Source organism: Salarias fasciatus, chromosome 13 (genome assembly GCF_902148845.1).
Source record: "Salarias fasciatus chromosome 13, fSalaFa1.1, whole genome shotgun sequence".
In the NCBI taxonomy this organism is placed as follows: Eukaryota; Metazoa; Chordata; class Actinopteri; order Blenniiformes; family Blenniidae; genus Salarias; species Salarias fasciatus.
Genome location: NC_043757.1, coordinates 20520378 through 20541115, shown reverse-complemented (window position 1 = coordinate 20541115; position 20738 = coordinate 20520378). Strand labels below are relative to the sequence as shown.

General features: G+C 43.8%; 1 protein-coding gene across 1 annotated transcript; it reads left to right on the top strand.

Moving 5' to 3' along the window:
• Positions 1-651: 651 nt before the first annotated feature.
• Positions 652-2086, top strand: gnrh3 (gonadotropin-releasing hormone 3). The gene is made up of 3 exons (XM_030106353.1): positions 652-1204; positions 1387-1467; positions 1738-2086. Exons 1-3 carry the CDS (start codon positions 998-1000, stop codon positions 1789-1791), a joined length of 342 nt encoding a protein of 113 aa, XP_029962213.1. The 5' UTR covers positions 652-997; the 3' UTR covers positions 1792-2086.
• Positions 2087-20738: the final 18652 nt, after the last annotated feature.

The window sequence follows — 20738 nt, the reverse complement described above, 5'->3', positions numbered from 1 at the left end:
ACATTTGTAAGATATCATACATTAGGGGAAAAACATTTTAAAAAAAACCACAGCAGGAAGTTTTAGTGAAATAAAATCGCTGAAATTATTGCAGCTGCATCTTTTTCATCCACAGATGTAAAACGCACTAATGGACATTTTGAGATGTTTGGACTGTGATAATGACAGCGCTCTCTTTGTTTCAAGCTCAAACCTCAACATCGCTGCAACAAAAAACAAAAGCGTATATTTTTGCAAAACTTCAGCTTTTCTTTTTGTTTCCTTTTTGGGAGTTCTAAGGTTTCTACTGTGTTTTTACTTTCATGCTAATAAATCTGTACAAGAGACTATTTATACATGACACACTCAGTTCGTTCATTCATTGTAGATGAATACTTGTGGTCATTGATCATCACTGAGGTTTCTTGCATTGTTAATCTATTGCCATGCTAAAGGAACAAGACATAAGGGTAATGGCAGTGAGTCATTGCAGCCCATGTAACAAATACACGAGCATCTTGTTTCAGTCTGTACCAATTTAAACTGCTATTTGTTTGCTAAAAGCAGAATCCAATAAATTATAGATGGAGAGGAACGTCAGATTCCATATTTATGTTGTCTTCCTTTGTCCACCTCGCCGACGCGTTCGATACAAACACACAGATGTGTTTTTTATAAAAATGTATCTCATGCTGTTTGAACCCTCGCAGTGGTGTCACCATATCTGAGCACTCAGCCCAGTCCATTAGTAGTATTTTGTGTCCCATTAGAGAGCGAATGTGTCACACCTGCAGAGAGGGGATTATAATCCTGTGACAGCAGCCGTGTTCGACACCTATAAAATCCCCCTCTGGCTAATGCACCACATGCTAACAAGGCAAATACAGAGGTGAGTCAGTCTCCAATGAAGTTTCTTCAATGTCCATTAAGACAGAATTACTCTTATTAATTGCTGTGCAGGGTGCTGTTTACCAGTGTCGCTTTATGACCTCTGATCTGTGAATGAGGAGTCTGTGACATGATTGTTTTTTTTTTTTTTGTTTTTATTGCAAAAAAAAAAAAAAACCTGGCTTCTTCTGCAGCTCCAATGGAAGCAAACAGCAGAGTTTTGGTGCAGGTGTTGTTGTTGGCGCTGGTGGTTCAGGTCTCTCTGTCCCAGCACTGGTCGTATGGATGGCTACCAGGTGGAAAGAGGAGTGTGGGAGAGCTCGAGGCGACCATCAGGGTGAGTGATTATTTTATGTGGAGTCTACAGTTTCAGGAAATGTGGTAACTTCATTAAACTTAAGGAAAAATTTAACAGAACAGATTTTTTTTTCCTTCCTTTTTTTTTTTTTTTTAATCTATAAATGTTATGCCAGGGTCAGATTTCATTTCATCTCCTAAAGTCTCTTTTATTGTACTTAGATGATGGGCACAGGAGGAGTAGTGTCTCTTCCCGAAGAGGCGAGTGCCCAAACCCAAGAGAGACTTAGACCATACAATGTAGTAAGTGCTTATTATACATAATTTATCACCAATGTCTACTTCAATTGTACAATATTAATGTAGACTACACCACTGTGTGCCACTGTGTTCCAAAGCAGCAATGACAATATACAAACTGCTCAATGACTGTTTTTATTTTTCCCTATTCGCATGATTGAATATGTACATGATTAATTTCATGTTTGTAAGTTGGCAGATATGCTGCTAAAGTCTGTGTGTGTGTGTGTGTGTATGTCTTTAAATAGTCGATAATTAATTTGCATCCCTCAGATTGATGATGAATCCAGTCACTTTGATCAGAAAAAGAGGTTTTGGGGTGACTGAAAGAAGACAAACAGAGACTTGTCAACACTAGAGGTGGACAGCCTCACTCCAGGACGCTGGCTTCAACAAATCATCATTTATTACACTGATTTCAATTACATGTCTTTAATGGTTTAACTATTGCTAAATTGTAATAAACTTTTCACTCCTGATAAGCTTCAAATGTTTCAGTTTTTTTTTTTTTTTAAACCCTGCAGATTTGGTTATTAGAGCAGAAAATATTCTATTTCAGTCTAAAATGGTCTATAAAATAGCCTTTAATAGATTTAATTGCCTTTGTAAAGCAGCCACGACCGACAAGCATGACAAACTTGTGACACAACAATCTTAGCATGACAACAGCTGGTGATTAAGCCAATTTATTAGAAATCAATGACTTAATTGAATTTGTTACAGTTTTGGTAATTCCATTTTCTGCCATGCAAGTCGTGTGCATATGTGAGGTGGAAAATTACACCAGCTGATTTCCTTTGTGTGTGTGTGTGTGTGTGTATGTGTGAGAGGGTGTGTGTGTGTGTGTGTGTGCATACCTGAACGTCGTCCACCACTGAATGAAAGACAGACACTCATCTAAATCAGTTCTTACTTGCTGTGTCCAAGCAGCTTCCAGCTAATTTAGGATAACTGCAGTCATCCAAAACAGACTAAGTGTAGAACTTTTTTTTTTTTTTCCTTCCTCCTCCTTTCTGTACAGGAAATTGGTGTTCATTATAAAAATTGGAATTTCATATCAGGAAAGGAAAAGAATCAGCAGGGGGCATATGTTTTAAAGAGAACTCATTTTCTGGCGAAGCCCCCACAGACAGAGCACCATACTAATCGCCTGGTGCATAAGGGGCCAGGATTCATGAACTGTGCTGACACCAGGGAGGCCCCGCATTGTTAGAGCGTGGTTGTAATGCACACCAATGAACCCAAACCCGCTGGCACAACTGGGAAAAGGTGAACATTATAAAAGCACATAGAATTAAAGAGAAATTAAACCACATTCCATTGCACTTCAAGAACAATGCTTGTTCATTTGTGATACTTCACGGCGTTGGTTTAATATTCATGGCTGTAATTTGCATAACACAATAATTTCCTTTGATGAGGAAAGACTTTAAGTATTTTTCAGAAGAAAAAGTGCCATAATTCTGCTTTACCTTGTCCCGCAAAGTTGGAGAAGTCGTTGTTGCCCTGAACATTTCTTCTTCTTCTTCTCTTTTCAAAGTCACAGTGAGACTTTCTTGAATTGATTATGAACCCGAGTTCATAATCGTTTTCATGGAGTTTTCAATAATTTTTGCAACATCCTCATAAAAGATAATTATGCTTTTATAACATTCCCTAAAATATGGTTTTAATTCAATTTGGTATACTTTTTTTTTTTTGTGAGAATAATGAATGTTTACAGATAAAGCGTGAACTCCCATAAATTCCCTTTAAATAATCCCAGAGCATTTGCTGTGAAAGCCAACTTTCCCCCTCCCAGTGTCCTCATCAAGGACCTGCCTAATTGCACGTATATCAGGACAACAAAACCTGCTGGTATCTATGTTTCCAAATTTGATTTAACCTCACTTTCTCCTTCCCAGACCCCCTGGTGGATATTCACTTTGTTTACCTCAAATTAAACTTCATATTGTTTACAGCCTCCCGGTCCCTGAACATTTTATAGCATTTTAGAATTATTTCTTTATTTATTTTTTGTAATGATTGTAGAGTTGGGATTCATTTGAATGTTTCCCTCATCTGCATGAAAATTATATAATTAACTTTTGATTAACCAGCTCAGTTGAGTTGGTTCCCTCATGCACACTGGTGAATAGTACCAACCGCATTTTAATGACTGTTTTCCAATTGAGTGGCGACCTTTTCATCAAAGAGCCACAACTGGGGCTAAACAACGGATAGAAAATAATCACGGCGGAGACAATAGCAGGGGCCGACAGGCTAGGATGTCATCCTTAAATATAACAACAAGGATGAAAGCAACCTTACTGCATGCAGCGGCGGTGGAGAGGAGCCAAGTGCTTATGCTGCTGGATGCCCCATTGTTAAAGCGGTGGAGGTCACGTCCATTGGCATAGAGAGGGAAAGGACAGGAAACTGAGAATGGTCCATTGTTACATGTCCTTGCTCTGAGGGAATTCCATTATGAAGGGTAATACATTTTTGATACTTTGATTTTTTTTTATTTTTTTTTTGTGCCATTCATTTGTTTGAAAAACAGAACATATTTGGATAATGGCTTCAGGAAAAAAAAAGAAAAAAAAAGAAGAGGTGGTGGTGGTTGGGGGGGGGGGTCTCAGAGCACCTCCATCCAAGGCTACAGTGCAGCTTTAACACACCTGCCAATCAAGCACATCCGAGCAGATGTGCATCCTCGCTCAGTCCACCATCAAATAAGCATTCTATCATATGCATAATATAGTTTTCATTTCATCACTATTATGCTCCTTGCGCCGAGTGTGTGTTTCCAATGGGTCATAGGAAACTTTTATTGAAGCGCAGTGTATAATAAAGTCATTTTCCAGGTGCTTGTTGTGGCTCTTATTATGAACAGAATGATAATTTCCCCTAGAGGAATCTGGCGCTGCATATCAATTGAAGTTTAGTGTGGGTCTTACTATGTTCCCGCAGGCTATAGTAGAAGGCAAAGTCATCTTCAGAGAGAGTCTAAATGTCAGGGAGGTCTTCAAACACTTTTTTTTTCCCAGAGCCTTACTGAAAAGGGTCTTTGGAAGTGAGGTGTCTTGGAATTGATATTGTGGACGTGAGGTAAAGACGGAGCCTGACGACTTTTGTCAAGCAGCTAATGCAAATTTTAATTGGGAAAAAAAAAAATGTATGTATTGAAAAATAACTGAAGAAGGGGTCACTGGAAGGAATGGAAACATTACTATTGCTGTGGGAGAAGTGCACCCTGAGCTGAAGCACTGATGGAGACTGCTGGCCAGCCACCGCTGTGTCGTTTCCAGACACGGCCACGTGGTGACACTCTTGAGCTGTGTGTCCTGAGCGCGCGCCCGAACGGAAGTCTCCCAGCAATTCCTTCACTTAAGTTAAAGTAACTGTTTTCCCTGTAAAATCTAACAAAGACTTCAATCAATCACCTCAAACTCCGCAGGATAAATAGGTAAATAAATAATTGCTAATTTTTCCTGCATGATGACTGATGGAGTTTGTGTTTATAAGAAGAACTATTTTGTCATTTTATTTTCCCCTCCAGAACTGCACCAGGCCTGGAACTAAGCTCTCTGTAAAATGTGGAAATTCACATTTGATCTGCAGAAAGTCATGAATTTCTCAAGTGTTCTTAGTTTTGCATTTGCAAGGCATTCATTTATTTTATTCTGTTTTTTTTTTTTTCCTTTCCCTCGCTCTCTCTTTTACTGTGAGTGAAGTGTTGAAGTACAGCTTGCTATATGGTAGCATGTACAGTAGTGAATTGGCCTTCCTTCTCCTTCTTGGCTGGCAGGGAACCTTCCTGTTGTGATCCGACTTCTCTCCTTTGATCAAAGAACAGTGTTAAAGCACTGGGAGAAGGAGGAGGTATGAAATATGAATGAATACAGCTGTGTTTTGATGGATATGTCTCAAAGTATCCCAGTAAGAGACTGCTAAAGGCCAGGAAATATGTTTGTGTTGTGGAAATAGGCTCTTCCTAACTTGTTTCTTCAGCAGCTTCATCTTGGGTAGCTTTTCACTTCATATTTTAGAGATCCTTTGTTAGGGAAGAGATCAACGCCTTATCCATGCATTTGTAGGAAACTGTTCTAAGAGGCCCCAGTTCATCGTATATATCATTAATGACACCATTTCCTTTGTTTGGTCTTGAAAACACCTTTTGAACAAAACGCGCGGCAGTCATGAGAAGAGGGTATTTATTATTTTTCTAGGGTAGACCCAAAGTTCTCACAGATGGAATGAGATCTTATATGAGGTGATGGAGGCTTTGTCACTAGTTATGTCTGTGATTCCATTTCCTTTTCTAAAGCCCCACCGGGGAGCTGTGACTCATTTTGAAGTTGGAAGTTGATACTGTGGTGTAAAACTAACATTCCCATCTGAATTAAGAAACTATCAGAGCTCGCACAATTTTTTTTTTAGATTTTTGGAGTTAGATGAACTCATCTTTCAAATTACTCTTCTTTAATAAACAAAGATAATAAAAAGCTGCGCTCATAAAAACACAATTATTAGGAGAGACTGTAAAAAGGAAAATGAGTGCCTATAGATATATTTTAACAGCACATTACAGCCCCGTTGTCTTATTAACAATCATTTAAAGGCTCTCTTCAGTCGTTCGGGACTATAATAAGTACGATCAGCCTTTGGACCCGTGGCAGGACGGCGTCTCTGAGCTCAAAACTTTCTGCATGGTCTTTATTAGCCTCACTAATAGCCGGGCTCCCCAAATGCCAGGGTCCGTCTCAGCTGGGAGCGAGGGCTCAGATCCTGTCAGAGAGGGGTCGCACTAACCAACTGTAATCTTTAGGGTACTCCACTCCCACTGACCCACATCTAACGCCGGTTCCATCCCCCCCGCTTACCCCCAGCCGCTAGCCTTTCCCTCCCCAATCTGGCCGACCCATCCCACGTCAGCGATGCCACCCTCGGCTCTCCCTCCCACATCTCGCCACCCTTGTGTGATAGTATCCCTCCAACCCGGCCCACCCCGTGCTCGTTTCAGCCTTGTCCGGCTGGCCGCAGCGAGGAGCGCGCCTTATCCTGCGGTAACGGCAATTAGCAGAGTAAAGCAAGCTGTGGAGAAGACTGGATCCCCGTCCACGTTTCAACCCCGGATCACGAGTCTCCAGCACGACTTCAAGGCAAACCATGCAATTAGCTACAATAATGATAATGTGTTGTAGGGGAACAAAGAGAGGGTAAAACAGACTTCTGGTGTGAGGGAGAGTGGGGTGCTAATAGTAGGGGGGTTATTTGAATGCCCTGGTGCAGACAGGAGACCAAATCAGACTGATTATCAAACGTATGATGAATTACATTTTTCCTCTAATTATCCGTGTCTTTTATGTGTAAACCAACTGAGTGAATTTTGCATTCTAGACATCTCCGGTCAGTGGTCTTTGGGCATCACACTGGGGTTACATCTTTTATATCCTCTAAGAAACATACAAGGAGTTACTCATGTGGCTAAGCTGATGGGAAGAGGGGAGAGATGCACTGACAATTTTCTTAGTTGACTTAATTAGATACTTTCAAAAATGTTTGGCAGCGGTACAGGAATGGGAAAAAAAAAAAGGGGGGAAGTATGTGGTTTGATGTTTGACTATCGCAGATGTGTTGACACAGAGTCAAAACATGCTGGAAACAAACCACAAAACCCAGACCACAAATAACAGCATTTCAAGTCAAGGTTGTGAGTAGATACAGTTGAGAAGCAAGACTCGCTGCCTTGGTCGGAACACAAAAGTGCAGCGCCTATTCTCTCCGCTGTGAGCAGAGACCATTCCTACAGTCTTACATCCAGAGGTTTATAGAGGATATTTTGCTGGGTGTTGTGCAAAACGAACCGTGTCCCCAGAGCAGCAGCAACTTCACCTTGGCGGAGTAATGCTGTGATATTCTGTTTATTCTTCACTCACTTCATTTTACTCAGAGGAAATCCTCTGGAGATGGCTTATCTTGGAGCTGGAACAGGTGCACTCTAATTTACTCCTATTGCTTGGGGAGCCCAGGGGCCCCTGTAGAGAAGAAAGTAGCGATGTAGCACACTCCACTGTAAAGCACAAACAGCCAGAGAAAGAGCATTTAATCGAAAGAGAAGAAAACTGTGAGCTTTGAATGCAGCCGTATCATTTGGATGCAGAAAATCTTTCTCCCACTTTTTTTTTTCTTTTTCTTTTTTTTTTTTTTTTCAGCTTTCCTCAGGAAAAGGACCCGTCATTTCATTTAACTTTCATTTGTTCAACACTGTTTTCTTTGCTTGAAACTGTCATGCTGCACTTGGCAAAGCACCAGCTGACGTGGAGGACCTGTTGTGTTACCCCCCGCATAATAAACCATTCCCCCCTCGCCAGTCCTCTCCTGAAATATCTCCAGTGTTTAGGGCTTAAGAATGGTTTATAGCCTCTCTTATATGTGCCACTTAAGTTAAAGTGTACGTAAATGTGCATGCTATGGCCTATTTGTTTTAGTAATGCCTCACATTTTCAGCCAGGAAAAAAAGTTTGTTTCATCTTTCACCCTCATCCCCGCGTTCACTGCGTAAGAGCTAAGCTTTCAACTTTGAATTTACTCTCCAATTCCTTTTCTTTAGAGAACTATGGTTTTGAAGAGTAGAGCTGGTATGTTATTTGTTCGGTATATTATAAGTCTGAATTCAGTCAGTATTTTTGTTTTGTGTTGTTCATCTCTTGGGAATTATGCAATCAAAGCAGATGCCTCAAGCAGTCTAGAAAGCGCCCCTTGTGAATAAGAGAAAATCTTGTACACAGCATTTTTTTGTATGTGTGTATGAGGAAGGGGGGGCATGACAACAAAGCAAATATATGGCATTGTTCTCTGTATACCATAGCCGCATGCTGCACGTTTTTTAAAAGAGAATATAACCATCACACCTGGATTCCTTTTCTCTCTCTCGCTCTCTCTCTCTCTCTCTCTCTCTCTCTCTCTCTCTCTCTCTCTCTCTCTCTCTCTCTCTCTCTCTCTCTCTCTCTCTCTCTCCCTCTCTCTCTCTCTGAATGCCAGACCATTTGACTCTGTTCAAATGACAATTCTTCACCGCTGATGAAGAGTGTAACCACAGTCTGTGCATCACTTTGACTGATGCAATGGAGGTTCAACCGTCAGCGCGCTGGATCTCTGTGATGGAAAATAAGATTTGAAGACTATGTGTTGCTGTTGGAATTTCACAATGTATAAACAGACATTTCTCAGTCAGGAAAACACATACAAGAGCCGGAGAGACAAAGGCTTTGCTGGGAAAAAAAGAAAAAAAAGAAAAGTAAACACAAAGAGGAGAGTGCAACGCAAGGACAACAAGCAAAATATCATATACACTTTTAATGAGTGTGCCTGCCCCGAGCTTCTGTTTTTAATCACCTTTCCATGTGACATAATTTGCTGCGAGATTGTATATGCTTGAGGGACTTTCAGTTCTTGTCAACTCAAGAGCATTTGAACCAATCAATACCTGTCTATCCTGTGGCACACTCATAGTTGGCCATTAGGAAAGAGCTGCTTAAAGTAAGCTCAGCCAATACCATTAGCCCTAGCCTAAGGGCAGTTCCATGCCTTAGTCAGGGTAGGCACCTGCCCCCGTCACCCCCACCTCACCCCCTTAACCCCCCTGCACCCCTCCCCCTACCATTAAGAACCTCCCCTGAGACATCATTTGGACACATCGGCCAAAGAGCACTTCTTTATTCCCTCTCTTTTCTTTCCCTGGCTCCACCAAAAATCAATACATCTCCCCTTTTTCTTATTTTCACAATTTTCCCTCAATATTATTCTCTCCTCTGCCAGAAACCAATGGGCTATCCTTTTTTGTCTTTTCATCTACAATTTCCTGTGACTAATGTCTCCACACCTCATGTTACGAGGGAAAAAATTGGAAAATAATTAAATTATCTTGTCACCGTGATATCAAACACTGGGCCCGCGGAGCACTGAAACATTTTCAAAACTGCACGGCCAATCTGCACTCACTTGCTCCCCTTTTGACCCTCTGGATTTTTTTGTTTCTGCTGTATTTTCCCTTTTTTTTTTTTTTTTCGATATTTATGGAACACATTTTCTGTCATTTGCAGAGTTGCTTTGCAAACTCAGCAAATGGCGCCGTTGCGCTTAAACTGAATCATTTGTTGTTGACACTCAATAAGGGAGACATCAGAGCTCAGATATCTTCTCCAGTAATGAGTGAACTTCCTCTGTGTCAGTGTTTTTCTGCTTCAACCATGTCATCATATCAAGCCCCAGAGAAAAGAGCAGCGTACAGAGTAATGTCTCCTGACTGCCTCTAATTTTATGGCAAAGGCAATGACTCCACACAGCACAAAGTTTCGCAACGAGCGATACAATGAAACGTCCGTAGAAGGGCCTCGGTCAATCACTTATTGCCCTTCCAACTCTCTATTTCCAATAGAGACTGCAAAAGTGGGGCACTGCCCTAAATCTTGGCCAGTGCTGTTTACGATAATAACTCTGAAGAGTGATAGCTGGTTCCGCAGCACTGGCGATTTCTGTGGCCGCCTATATCGATCGGGGGGTCCTAATGAGCAGCAGCGGAGCTGTGGCTAATGGTGTTGTGTCTGGTGTCCGTGGTAAACGCCCACGTTGAGATTATCATTCCCAGGGGGGACTGAGAAAGGTTTTGCCAGCCCAAGCCCTCAGGGTGTGAGCGACACACTTCAGGGGTCAAGGTAAACTATCAAATGAACAGCCAGGCCTTCCCCTCCCCTGCTTTAAGTACTATAGGCTACCTTGGCGAACTACTTATCGCAGGCAAAAGTAAAATAAAACATTCTTTGGTGTTTACTTCCATGCATATACACGAGGAGATTATAATCTCCGCACAGCTTTGCAACTATTCTTTACTACTTCAGTTCTTTGTCTAATTTCTCTACAGTAGTTGTAAAAAGCAATTACCGAGGCATTGATAGAGACTTCACCAAACTGCCTAACTGTTATTAAGAGACCTCAAATGAGACCTGGCTTGACAGACTGATAATGGCTTATTTGACTTCAGAGATCGCCCTGGCACAAACATTGTAGTCCCTTCACATACCCATGGCGGTCATTGTCCTTTGCTATGCATGGCCATTCTGGCGGTCTTGAGTGACATCCAACAAGTTCAGCAGATTCTGGATGTAAGTGCACACCAGACAGTACGCAGTATCTTCAAAGAAGGAGCCGGAACAGTCCCGTCGTAATGAAGGGAGTTGTTGCTCCCTTCATAAACCTGACTAGGAAATGAAACCTGCTGTCAACTCACATGTGGGGAAGGAAAACTCTTTAAGCTACGTGGACAATTAAGTTTCGATAAAAGCGCCGCAAAAAAAAAAAGAAAAAAAAAAAAGGGAAAGGAAAAAAAGCGACTTTATTGCTGCTGCCGCCTCCGATTCAACAGACGATTCCTCCCCGGATTATGCTTGACGGTATTCAGCTCAGGGTGCGTGCGGAGCATTAGTAGGGCACATTCTAATGAAGTGAAACCAACGCGCAGCACCTCTCAGAGTCATGCCCTGTTTGGAGTCACACTTCCATGTCCTGGCAAATGCTGAGCATGTAAAACAGAACTGTCAATTATTCAACATGAACAGGAGGATGTATGGAGTGACACGGGGGGTGGACAGGGGCCGACTAAGCCTCGGGCAGATAGGGGGTACCACTTTGATGTGAGTGTGTGGGCCTGCAGAGTTGAGCAAGGTGCACTGGGTAATCTGCTAGAACACCAGCACCCCACCTCCGGCCCCACCCGCTCCTTCAGTTTTCTTTCTCCTCCCTCCCAATGCTGAGCCTCTCTGCACCCTTTATGTCCTGCTTCGTTTTCCCTTCTGACACGCACTCCCTCTCTGCTTCACACATACATAAACAAACCCACACACACACACACACACACACACACACTCTCTTACAGAACATAGACATGTGCCTACACACACACGCGCGCACACACACACACACGCACACACAATGACATGAAAGCGGGCTTCCTTTGTTCGTTAACCAAACAAGAGCAGGCAGCACTTGTTACAGATAATAAACTTGTGAATGGCTGATTTTGGAGAAATAGTGTTGCTGCAGTGTCACAGGAATGGCATTACTCATTTATACAATGAATACTAAAAGTTCCACTCTCTAGAGTCTCCTCTCGTAGTCATACAATAGCAAGCTTAATTACATTAAGTTCTGAGAAGAGAGAAGTTAATGGATGACATTTTGCTACACCATGAGTGCTCCTTCCAATAACAATAGAAACCCAAATAAGACCTAATTAATATGCATAGCGGAGCCAATGAACTTAATTGTCAAGTTGCTTTTATCAACCTGTCAAAGGATTGACAATTAAAACAGCCTCCGTTAAAACTTTAATGAGAAGCAAGTAGGATAGAGGGATGATGAGGGAACAAAAAGACGCAAGCTTCATCCGTCATGAAAGACGCTACAAGACAACTACCCATTATTATTTCCTATCAGGATAAAACTATGCAAATCATATTATGCATTTTTAAATAATGAGTCAATGAGTAATATTTAATTTATTACCTATACTCTTAGAATGAATATTTAACGCTGTTTTTAAGTTGATGAATTCATTAGATAATTTAGTGTTGAGCTGTACCAGGAAGTTCGTTTTTTTTTTTTTCCCCCCTCTCTTATTTTCCTTGCTACTCACGGTGCCCTTCAGTTTCTGCCCTGATATTCAGAAGAAGCATCTGTCAGTTTCAAGTTTCAAGTTCAACAAGTAAACTTCCTGAAGTCTACCTTCAAGGAGGGATGATGGTTTCCTTGCTGGTGCCTAAGCAGTGCTAAAGGTCTGTACTTGGACCCGCACTGAGGGAAAGGCGGCGTTCTGACTTGAGTTTTTATCCCAACATTGACACCAGCATGTCTATGTTCCAGAGGGGAGTTAAAACTGCTGACTCATTCCCAGTGCGCTGGTTGTTGTTCTCCCTTACAGATGTGACCGTTAATAGGCCTGCATCCATAATCATTAGTGTGTCTCAGTGCACAGGTACCCGATGGGCCCCGTGCGTCTGCCATTTGGTCTCGGTTCACTGTGCTTGCCTGCAGATGTGAGCGAGACACACACCTGCTCGGGGGCTCTCAAACAGACCGGCGCCATCCGTCACAGCTCACGCTGCACTCGCTCTGTCGGAACAAGGCCTTGGTTCCGGTCCAACGGCCCTCAGACTGTAGGTCAGCGGCCGTCTCTCGTGATGAGCCCACCCTACCATGAATCATATTCTCCCGTCCCTTTATGCCCGCCCCGCTCCGTCCGGCCCGGCCCTCGTCGCGCCCGCTCATGGTTTTCGCTCTCCCCTCAAACAGGCACTGGAGCGCACCGAGGTAGCTCAGGTGAGCCAGGTGAAGGCAGCGCCTTAAAGAGAGACATAAACTAATGATCATGTTTTCCCACCACGTGCACTCCCACCGCCCATATGCCACAATGCACTCGATAAAAAAGAGGAAGGGGAAAAAAAAAAAAAAAACTTTCGTGTGGGTCTTTCACGGGCATCAGGCCACGCTTCACACTACATTTGTTGATGTGTGCATGCATGTGCACGTCTCATGCCAGCCCGCCTCCCATCAAGTCCTAATGAGGCCAGCTGGCTCTGTGCTCGGACCAAACCAAACTGGAGACGGCATAGTCCTGGCTCCCTCCGCCTTGTACACCCCTCCTCCCAGAAGCCTCCCGCGCACCCTCCCTCTCCTCCAGATATCTTGGAGAACCATGGACGGCTGAGCACACAAGGCAGATTTGGAAATGGCCAGTGTGTTTGTTAAAAATCTACGATGTCTCCCAGATCCCTTGGCCGGGGCCTGAATTAGAAAGTCCACAACTGCAGCCCCAGACCTGCCTCCCCGGTTGCTTCCCACTACAGTGTTTTCTGCATCTACAACAGGAGTGGTAATGTCGAGGTCTGCAGAACAGCGGAAAGGAGGAGATACCCTGAGGCACAGTCAAGGGAATATTGTACCTGACTATGGAAACAGAAACACAGCCAGTGTTACATATATCTACAGTATCTACAATAAAAAAACTTGAACAAATAAAACAAGACAATGTGTCGTAATGTACTTTTCAAAGAAAAAAAAAAAAAAAGAGTAACACCAGACATAATTTCAACTTTGTTGTCCCTAATCTATGAGTTACTGTCTTCCTACAAATAGAAATATATATTATCAGGAAGATAATTTCTTATTAGACCACAGCAGTTAATTTCACTCCAGGCTAATTAGAGTCATTTCACATTATTAACAAGCATTATTGTTGATAAGGGCCAAAGAGGTCTGCAGAGAGCCTTGTATTGTCCAGGCTGTTTCTTGGCATGCAGTTATGTCCATGTGGGTGAGTAATTCCAGCTCCCTTGCAATGTCTCCTTGACAACTAACAATAAAATACCTCCTTGCAGTAGCACAAGAAGCCACACACGATATTTGTGCATGCACGCGTAGTGAGCGTCGCTGTGTGCGCATGCATTACCACATATACACCCAGACAAGTGGCAGTGCTCACACATACATAATATGTCCTTACATGTGTACATCCATTTGCATACAAATACCCATAAACAATGCACACTCCTCTTTTCCCTTCCATGCAACCCAGAGCTTGTTCAGCACAGGCGGCAGATTGCTTGTGAGTTTTTTTTTGCCCAGGAAGAGAGACTGGACCAGGGGGAACGCCTTAACAGGTAGCCCTGGGGTGCTTACCAGAGTTCGGGCAGCCAGGGGGAGAGAGTGGCTCTGGGAAGCCGTACCACCACTATCCTCTCTGTCCACTGATTATGAAGCAGGTCCCAGACGGGTGCCTTTAGGAACCCCCCAGGCTACTCACAGCCTCCTTCTCCTCTGTTACAGGATCTGTCGCTGGGGGATTCGACTGAAGTGTGAAGAGGGGTGTATGTGGGAGACATGCAGAGAATTCTAAATAGGTACGTGCTGATTTCATTTGTTGTCTCGTGTTAAGTTTTGTTCTGGTTGCAGATTTGATGAAAAAAAAAAATTACAGTGTTCATCATTTTTTTGTTGAATAGATATTGGATCATTTCCGTTCTGACTCATGTATTCCCCAGGTAACTTAGTATGTCTTAGTTGTTGAAATAGTGAAACTCCAAACAAAAAAAAAAATGTCCTGCTTTGTATGAGTTACAAGAGCCGAGAGGAAAAGGTCTCAACACTTGGGCTCAACTATAACCCTGTCTTGAGTTATGATGACGTCCCAAGTTTGCAAAAGCCCTCTGGCTTCAACCGTCTCTGACATGTTGTGTATGTGTATGTGTGGTGTGTGTGTGTGTGTGTAAAACTCCTTGCAAAGTCCAAAAAAAGAAAGAAAAAAATCAGAACTAATGAGCCCATTTAGCGCCCAGCACCTGACTTTGGCCCGTGATCTCCGGGAGACATTAGAGGCAATTTGCCATCGACTTCAGGGCTCTCGTCCCAAATGTTATCAATGAGCTTGTCAGGTAGAGACCTAACCTCCCTTTGTTTCCTCCTGCACCCCCCTCTCCGCTTTAGTCCCCCAGCCCGCTCCCCGGGCCCCTGAAGAGGAACCAGCGGCATGATGTCACACACCTGTTTGGCTGGAGGCTGCGGCCCGGCGATGCTCGCAGCCGTGGGTGTCGCGTTGGCACCCCTCGCTCCCCCCTTGTCGCTGCCTGCTACGCCCCGTGGATGTGTCAAAATGGCAGATGATGGTTGGGGTGTGTGCAGCTGCTTGGGAAGAGGAGTGCCAAGGGCGCTCATTTCCTGCGGTGAGTTTTAATTTGCTCTACCCGCGTCTTCTGAAGAACCCAACCCAACCCACCCCCCACCCCCCCACCCCCCCACAACACACACACGCATTCATCTATTGCTATAAACTTACCTCACCGCGCACGCACAAAAACACACATACTGTATACAAATCTGCCACCACCCAAGGGGGCAAAAGCCCCACCTGCCCAAATAGAGGTGAGTGTAAGGGGGGGGGGGGGGGGGGGGGGGGGGGGGCGCGGCAGGATGGTGCCAGACTTTAGTTTTGGAAGCACACTTTTTCTTGAAACTTGCTCAAATGCTCTAACTGGTGCATGTACAAATCACTTCTCACAGGCGCTCAGCTGGGTAAAAAGAGACAAGTCACAAAAAAAAAAAAAAAAAAAAAAAAAACCCGCTGATAGAATATTCGGCTGGCTTTCCTGCATCGAGCAAGGGGTCTATGTCTCCTGACATCTGCTATGCAGTTGTCACTGGTAACTTAAATCCCCATTGATCAGACAGCTAGAGTGAATTTGTGTTGCTGTTTTTTTTCTAACTCCCACTTTGCGAACAAACCCATTTTCACACGGGGCACACGCATATACCTGACAGTTACACCCAAACAAGCCTTGCTGTTTACTCGAGAACAAACACATAGACGCCAACCAGCAAATCTATTCTCAATACACACATCACCCCAGACGTAAAGAGATTCAATTTTCGCCTACCGGGAGTGTTTCCATTTTTTTTTTACGCAACAATTTTTTTCTACCTCTCCTGTGTCAAGACAGCTGCCTTTGATGTTAGCATCTAATATACAGGGCTAAAAAACTATAGTTTGCTGTGAGCTGACAGATAAAACAGTGCAAGACGCCATTACCCCGCAAAGCGGAATAATGAGGAGACCTGAACACACAGAAGACAGGAGCCCAGTTGAATTACCGTGGTCTCTCATCCAAGGTGGGAGCTTTTTGACAGCTTTCCAGGCAGCACAACACATTACCATACTGACGCTGCTCTGTAGTGCCAAAGAAAAGCTTTGATGAAAACATAACTGGGAAACTGGGAAATCTTTATATGTGTGTGTGAGTGCATTTGCGTGTGTGTGTGTGAAAGCACGTGCACGTGTGCACTTTCCCGTGTGTTTGTGTGTGTGTGCATGCATGTTCTGTGCAAGGCGTGTGTGTGTGTGTGTGTGTGTGTGTGTGTGCGTTTGTGTGTGCGTGACAACAAAGACAGGACAACAATGGGAAACCAAGCAGTGTCAAGCTGCAACTTTATGTTCTCTAATTACTAAGTGGATACTGTATCTTGAGTGCGCTCCTATTGGCTGAGATACAAGGGCTTCTTTTTTGATTTATATTCATGTTGATGATTCAGTTGAATTATCAAAGTATCAAACCCATCTGACAATATGTCTAAAAGAAATTCTTCAAGTGGAGAGTGATGCTGCCAAATTTATTCTGCCATTTCATTAATGTGGTTAGCTAGTTAGTTATCCATATTCTAACAGAGTAGGCTTGATGTTAGATCTTTGGCAAGGACACCCTGTACTGAGTTTTGGCACGGTACTGTGCCGCAGTATGCTGCTGACTCTGGGTCTTAACGACAGGCTAAACGAAGCGGGCGTTACGGCCCCCTGGATAGGTCATTACTCGTCCGTGGCCAAGAGCTAAACTGGAGCAGGGCTTTTTAAAGAGGGGAGCAGGTGTGTTTCACCATAGGGGCTGGAGCCGGCCCAAGACCAAACAGCCTTAACGGTCTTTATCTCCTTCATAATGAGGCCACGCTCTCCACACACCCGAACTCTGCCCACATGGGCTAATGCTGGAGGTATGGAGACCCAGCCCTCCCCCCGGTTAAATGGTGACACTTTCAAAATGACCCGTGCCCCGAGCAATGGAGGAACAGTGGCGCGTCATGAATGTCTATGGTCGCAAACTGATAGGGCGCCGCGCCATTTAAAGTGAGTTTCTTAAGAATTTAACCCAGTTAATTATCAAAAAGTGCCTCTACTGTGGTGGAAAATACCTTTGAGCATTGGAGTGATGTGTTGACCTTTTCTTGTTTAAAAGTGAAATGTTTAAATAACTGTGCGCCGAACGGGAGCTCCTCGGTGCATGCGGTGTGTGTGTGTTTGTGTGTGTGTGTGTGTGAGTGGCTGCATGCGTACGTCAGTGTGTCTGAGTGGTATTGTCCCTCTCCTCTTTCACCTGTCTGAGTAGGTTCTCTAGTATGGTCCCTGCGCTCCCCACAGTCTTCTCAGTCCTGTCAGCCGAGTTGAACTTGATCAACATCAAACGGCATAGCATTCAAAAGTATTAGTGTTCTCTGTTGATGGGCCCTCTTGCTATCACAAATCAGTCCCTGAGCTACTTCATTATTTATCTCTAATTCATCAGTGTTGTCTCCTCGCACACGGGCAGTAATGCACACACATAAACCGACTGTGAACACACACACACACACACACACATGCTCATAGGACACACACTGCACATTAATCTCTGCTTACCTTCAGCAGAGCTTTGTTTTTGTCAAACTCTGTCATCACAGTTTTGCCGAAAAAAAGATGAAAAAGGTTTTTTTTTTTTTGTTTTTTTTTCCCCCCTCTTCCTTATCATTTCTCTTCTACCTTTTCCCCAGGTCAGCACGAAGCCAAAATATTCCTGAGGAGTGATTAGGCTCATGCTTGTACTTTCAAAATGCTGATTATGGCAGGGGCTCGACAGGCCTTGTGTTTTTTTCTCCGAGCATTCTGGGGATGTGAGTCCGAAAGTAGCCCCATGGTGCCGTGACCCCTGACCTCGCGTGGGCGATCCCACCAGATGTGGAGTGTGTGCTGGGACAGTGGCGAGGGGCAGCTCGGTCTCACGCGGGGAGGCCCTGTCTCCCCAAACTGCCACAGAGAGCATGGCCAGAGGGGTTCTGTCAGCACCGTTATCAATCATACTCCCTCCCTGTCTCTCTCTCTCTCTCTTTCACTCCCACTTTTTCTTTCTCTCACTCTCTCTTTCACACTGTTTCCTTTTTGCACTGTCTCTCACTTCACCTTATTCTCCATATTTCCCCGTTCCACTCTCCGCTTTTGTTTTTCTCTCACTTTTTCTCCCGGCTCTCAGATATCCCCTTTTCCACTTAAACTGCCGGCTTTTCTTTTTTTCAGTCGCATACTGTACACGCCTTCAGCTTCCTCCCTCCTCCACATATACACACTTTAACCTTCCCAGCATGACTTTTGCTTTTTCTTTCACTCTCTAATCTGTCTCACCCCTGCCTTGCTTCAGTCTCGGCGAACACTTTTGCTTTAAAAATGTTTTTTTTTTTTTTTTTTTTTTTACTTGTCCTTTAAATTGACAAAGCAGATGCTCTGGAAGGACACGATACGTAGCTCCAACTCCAAAAGGAATACATAGACCGTGATTTATCATACCCAGGGAATCTAAGCAAAGCGAAGAAGAAATAAAGAAGTGGACAAAAAAGCAAATAAAAAAGGACAGAAATCTGCATCAGCAAAAACAGAGAAGACACTCGGGGGGGGGGGTGGGGGGGGTGGGGGGGGCGAAGGTTCGGCAAGATTAAGTTTGAAAATAACTTCATTTCTGTGTATGGCGACGCAGTGTAATGGGAGAAGAAGGCAGGGGTCGTGGTTTGAGGAATAGATGCCAGTTGTCCCCGCCATCCGGTGTGAGGTGTTCACTGACACATGGCACTTTGAAGGCCCCGGTCCCTCCTATCGCTGCAATCCTTTACATCTGCAATCAGGGCAAATGGGTTACAGCCAGCACAACAGACAACAACTAAATAAACAACATACCTGGGGTGGATCCCCTCCAATTCCGGACTGCCAGTCTGGCTTTGGTGCATTTTTAAAACATCACTAGGTAATTGAACTCGAATGTTCACACTGACACATTTGCATGGGGTAAAGGGGGGTTGGTGTAAGCAATGGAGCAGCTGGTACGCACCAGTACGACTCCGGCTCAACCAGTCCTTCTGACTTCATATGTAGCACTTAATTGGTTCCCAAGGCAAGAATGAAATATTTAGCTCGCACGTCCTTTAAAATGCGATTGATTTTGATCTGACAGCTGTGCCTGTCCCGCGCGAGGGAGTGAGTGAGAGAGAGAGAGAGCGAGAGAGAGAGTGAGGAGAGGGTGAGGGCTGTCTGGGCTCGCTGCCTGAGAGCAGCGCGACAACACCCACTCACCCGCAGCACAAACACCAGTATATGGCCACTGAATGTAAAGGATCACTCGTGGATGCCGTCTGCTTTCAACTAAAGCCTCTCTTTAAACCTCCCTATTTAACCTCCAAGATACAACAAGCTTTGAGCTTTGGACGATCATGAGCGAAAGCTGTTGTGTTTTTTTTTTTTTTTTTTTTATCTTTGCAAGTTCAAAGCACGGATGTACAGCAGCTATATCAAAATCAATGTACAGTTCTGAGCCTCACATATAAAAATTCTTCTTAATTTTTAATTTTTGAGTGCTAATTTATTCGTCATAAATCGCATGCAAAGAAAAAAAAAATCTAAATTTCAAATGGCACTTTAGCAGACTTGATCACACTCAACAGTCCCCTTGTCTGTGTAGGTTCAGACTCTGCTCACTAGTAATATTATAACCAAAGCAAGGCAGAAATCCAATCAAATTGGATTAATGTCACTAATTATGTGACAGAAGTGTGCGACGCACGGCAATGCTGTGGTCACGCCATAACATGATAGAAATGCATTAAATGGAAAACCTGCATGGGATCCATGGCCGGGAACCTCCCCCCTGTCAAATTGACTAAGCTGCAAATTACGTACAAACGGATATATCCTTTATATAACAGCCGTGATTTTCTCCACTTTATCCTACCTGTCAAGCTCAGAACATCACAGGCTAATTCTTTATTAAGTGAAAGGGCATCGGGGACCAGATGATCCAATTTAAGTACATTGGGCAGAATAGAAGACTAATTAAAACCCATATTTTTACATTATTAATTTTGGAACTTCACTTTTAATGAATGTGAAATGACAGGCCTTCCATTTATACACACATACTCTTTGGGCTGCTCAACAAGGGAATTAAAGTTACGGGTATACTGCAGGGGCTATGAAGAATTTTTAAGCATCCATGGCAGACTTAATATCAAAGTTTAGACAAAGGTGTTCATAGCTAACTTCCACATTGTAAACATGCCCGTTAAATGAGTGTGTGCGCTTGCTTTTTTTGGGGGGGGGTGTGGGTGGTGGGGGGCTGCTGTGAGGCTTGAGACAAAAAGTAATCAGGACGTCTGTTGCCGGGGGTGCAACCTTGTCATTCAGCCCTGATTCTTCCACTCAGCACCTGGAGAAAGAAAGAGGAAAAAGAAACGGAGAGAGAGAGGGCCCCCCAACATGCAGCTAGAAGTGATCTGCCCCATTTCCAGCCACCTCTAACACAGTCCACTTTTTTAGCAACGTCACCCTTAATTGTCCATCATGCCCCCCTAATCAGACCGTGACCCCGTTTTAGTGCTAACTTTAATTATCTTAGTGACTG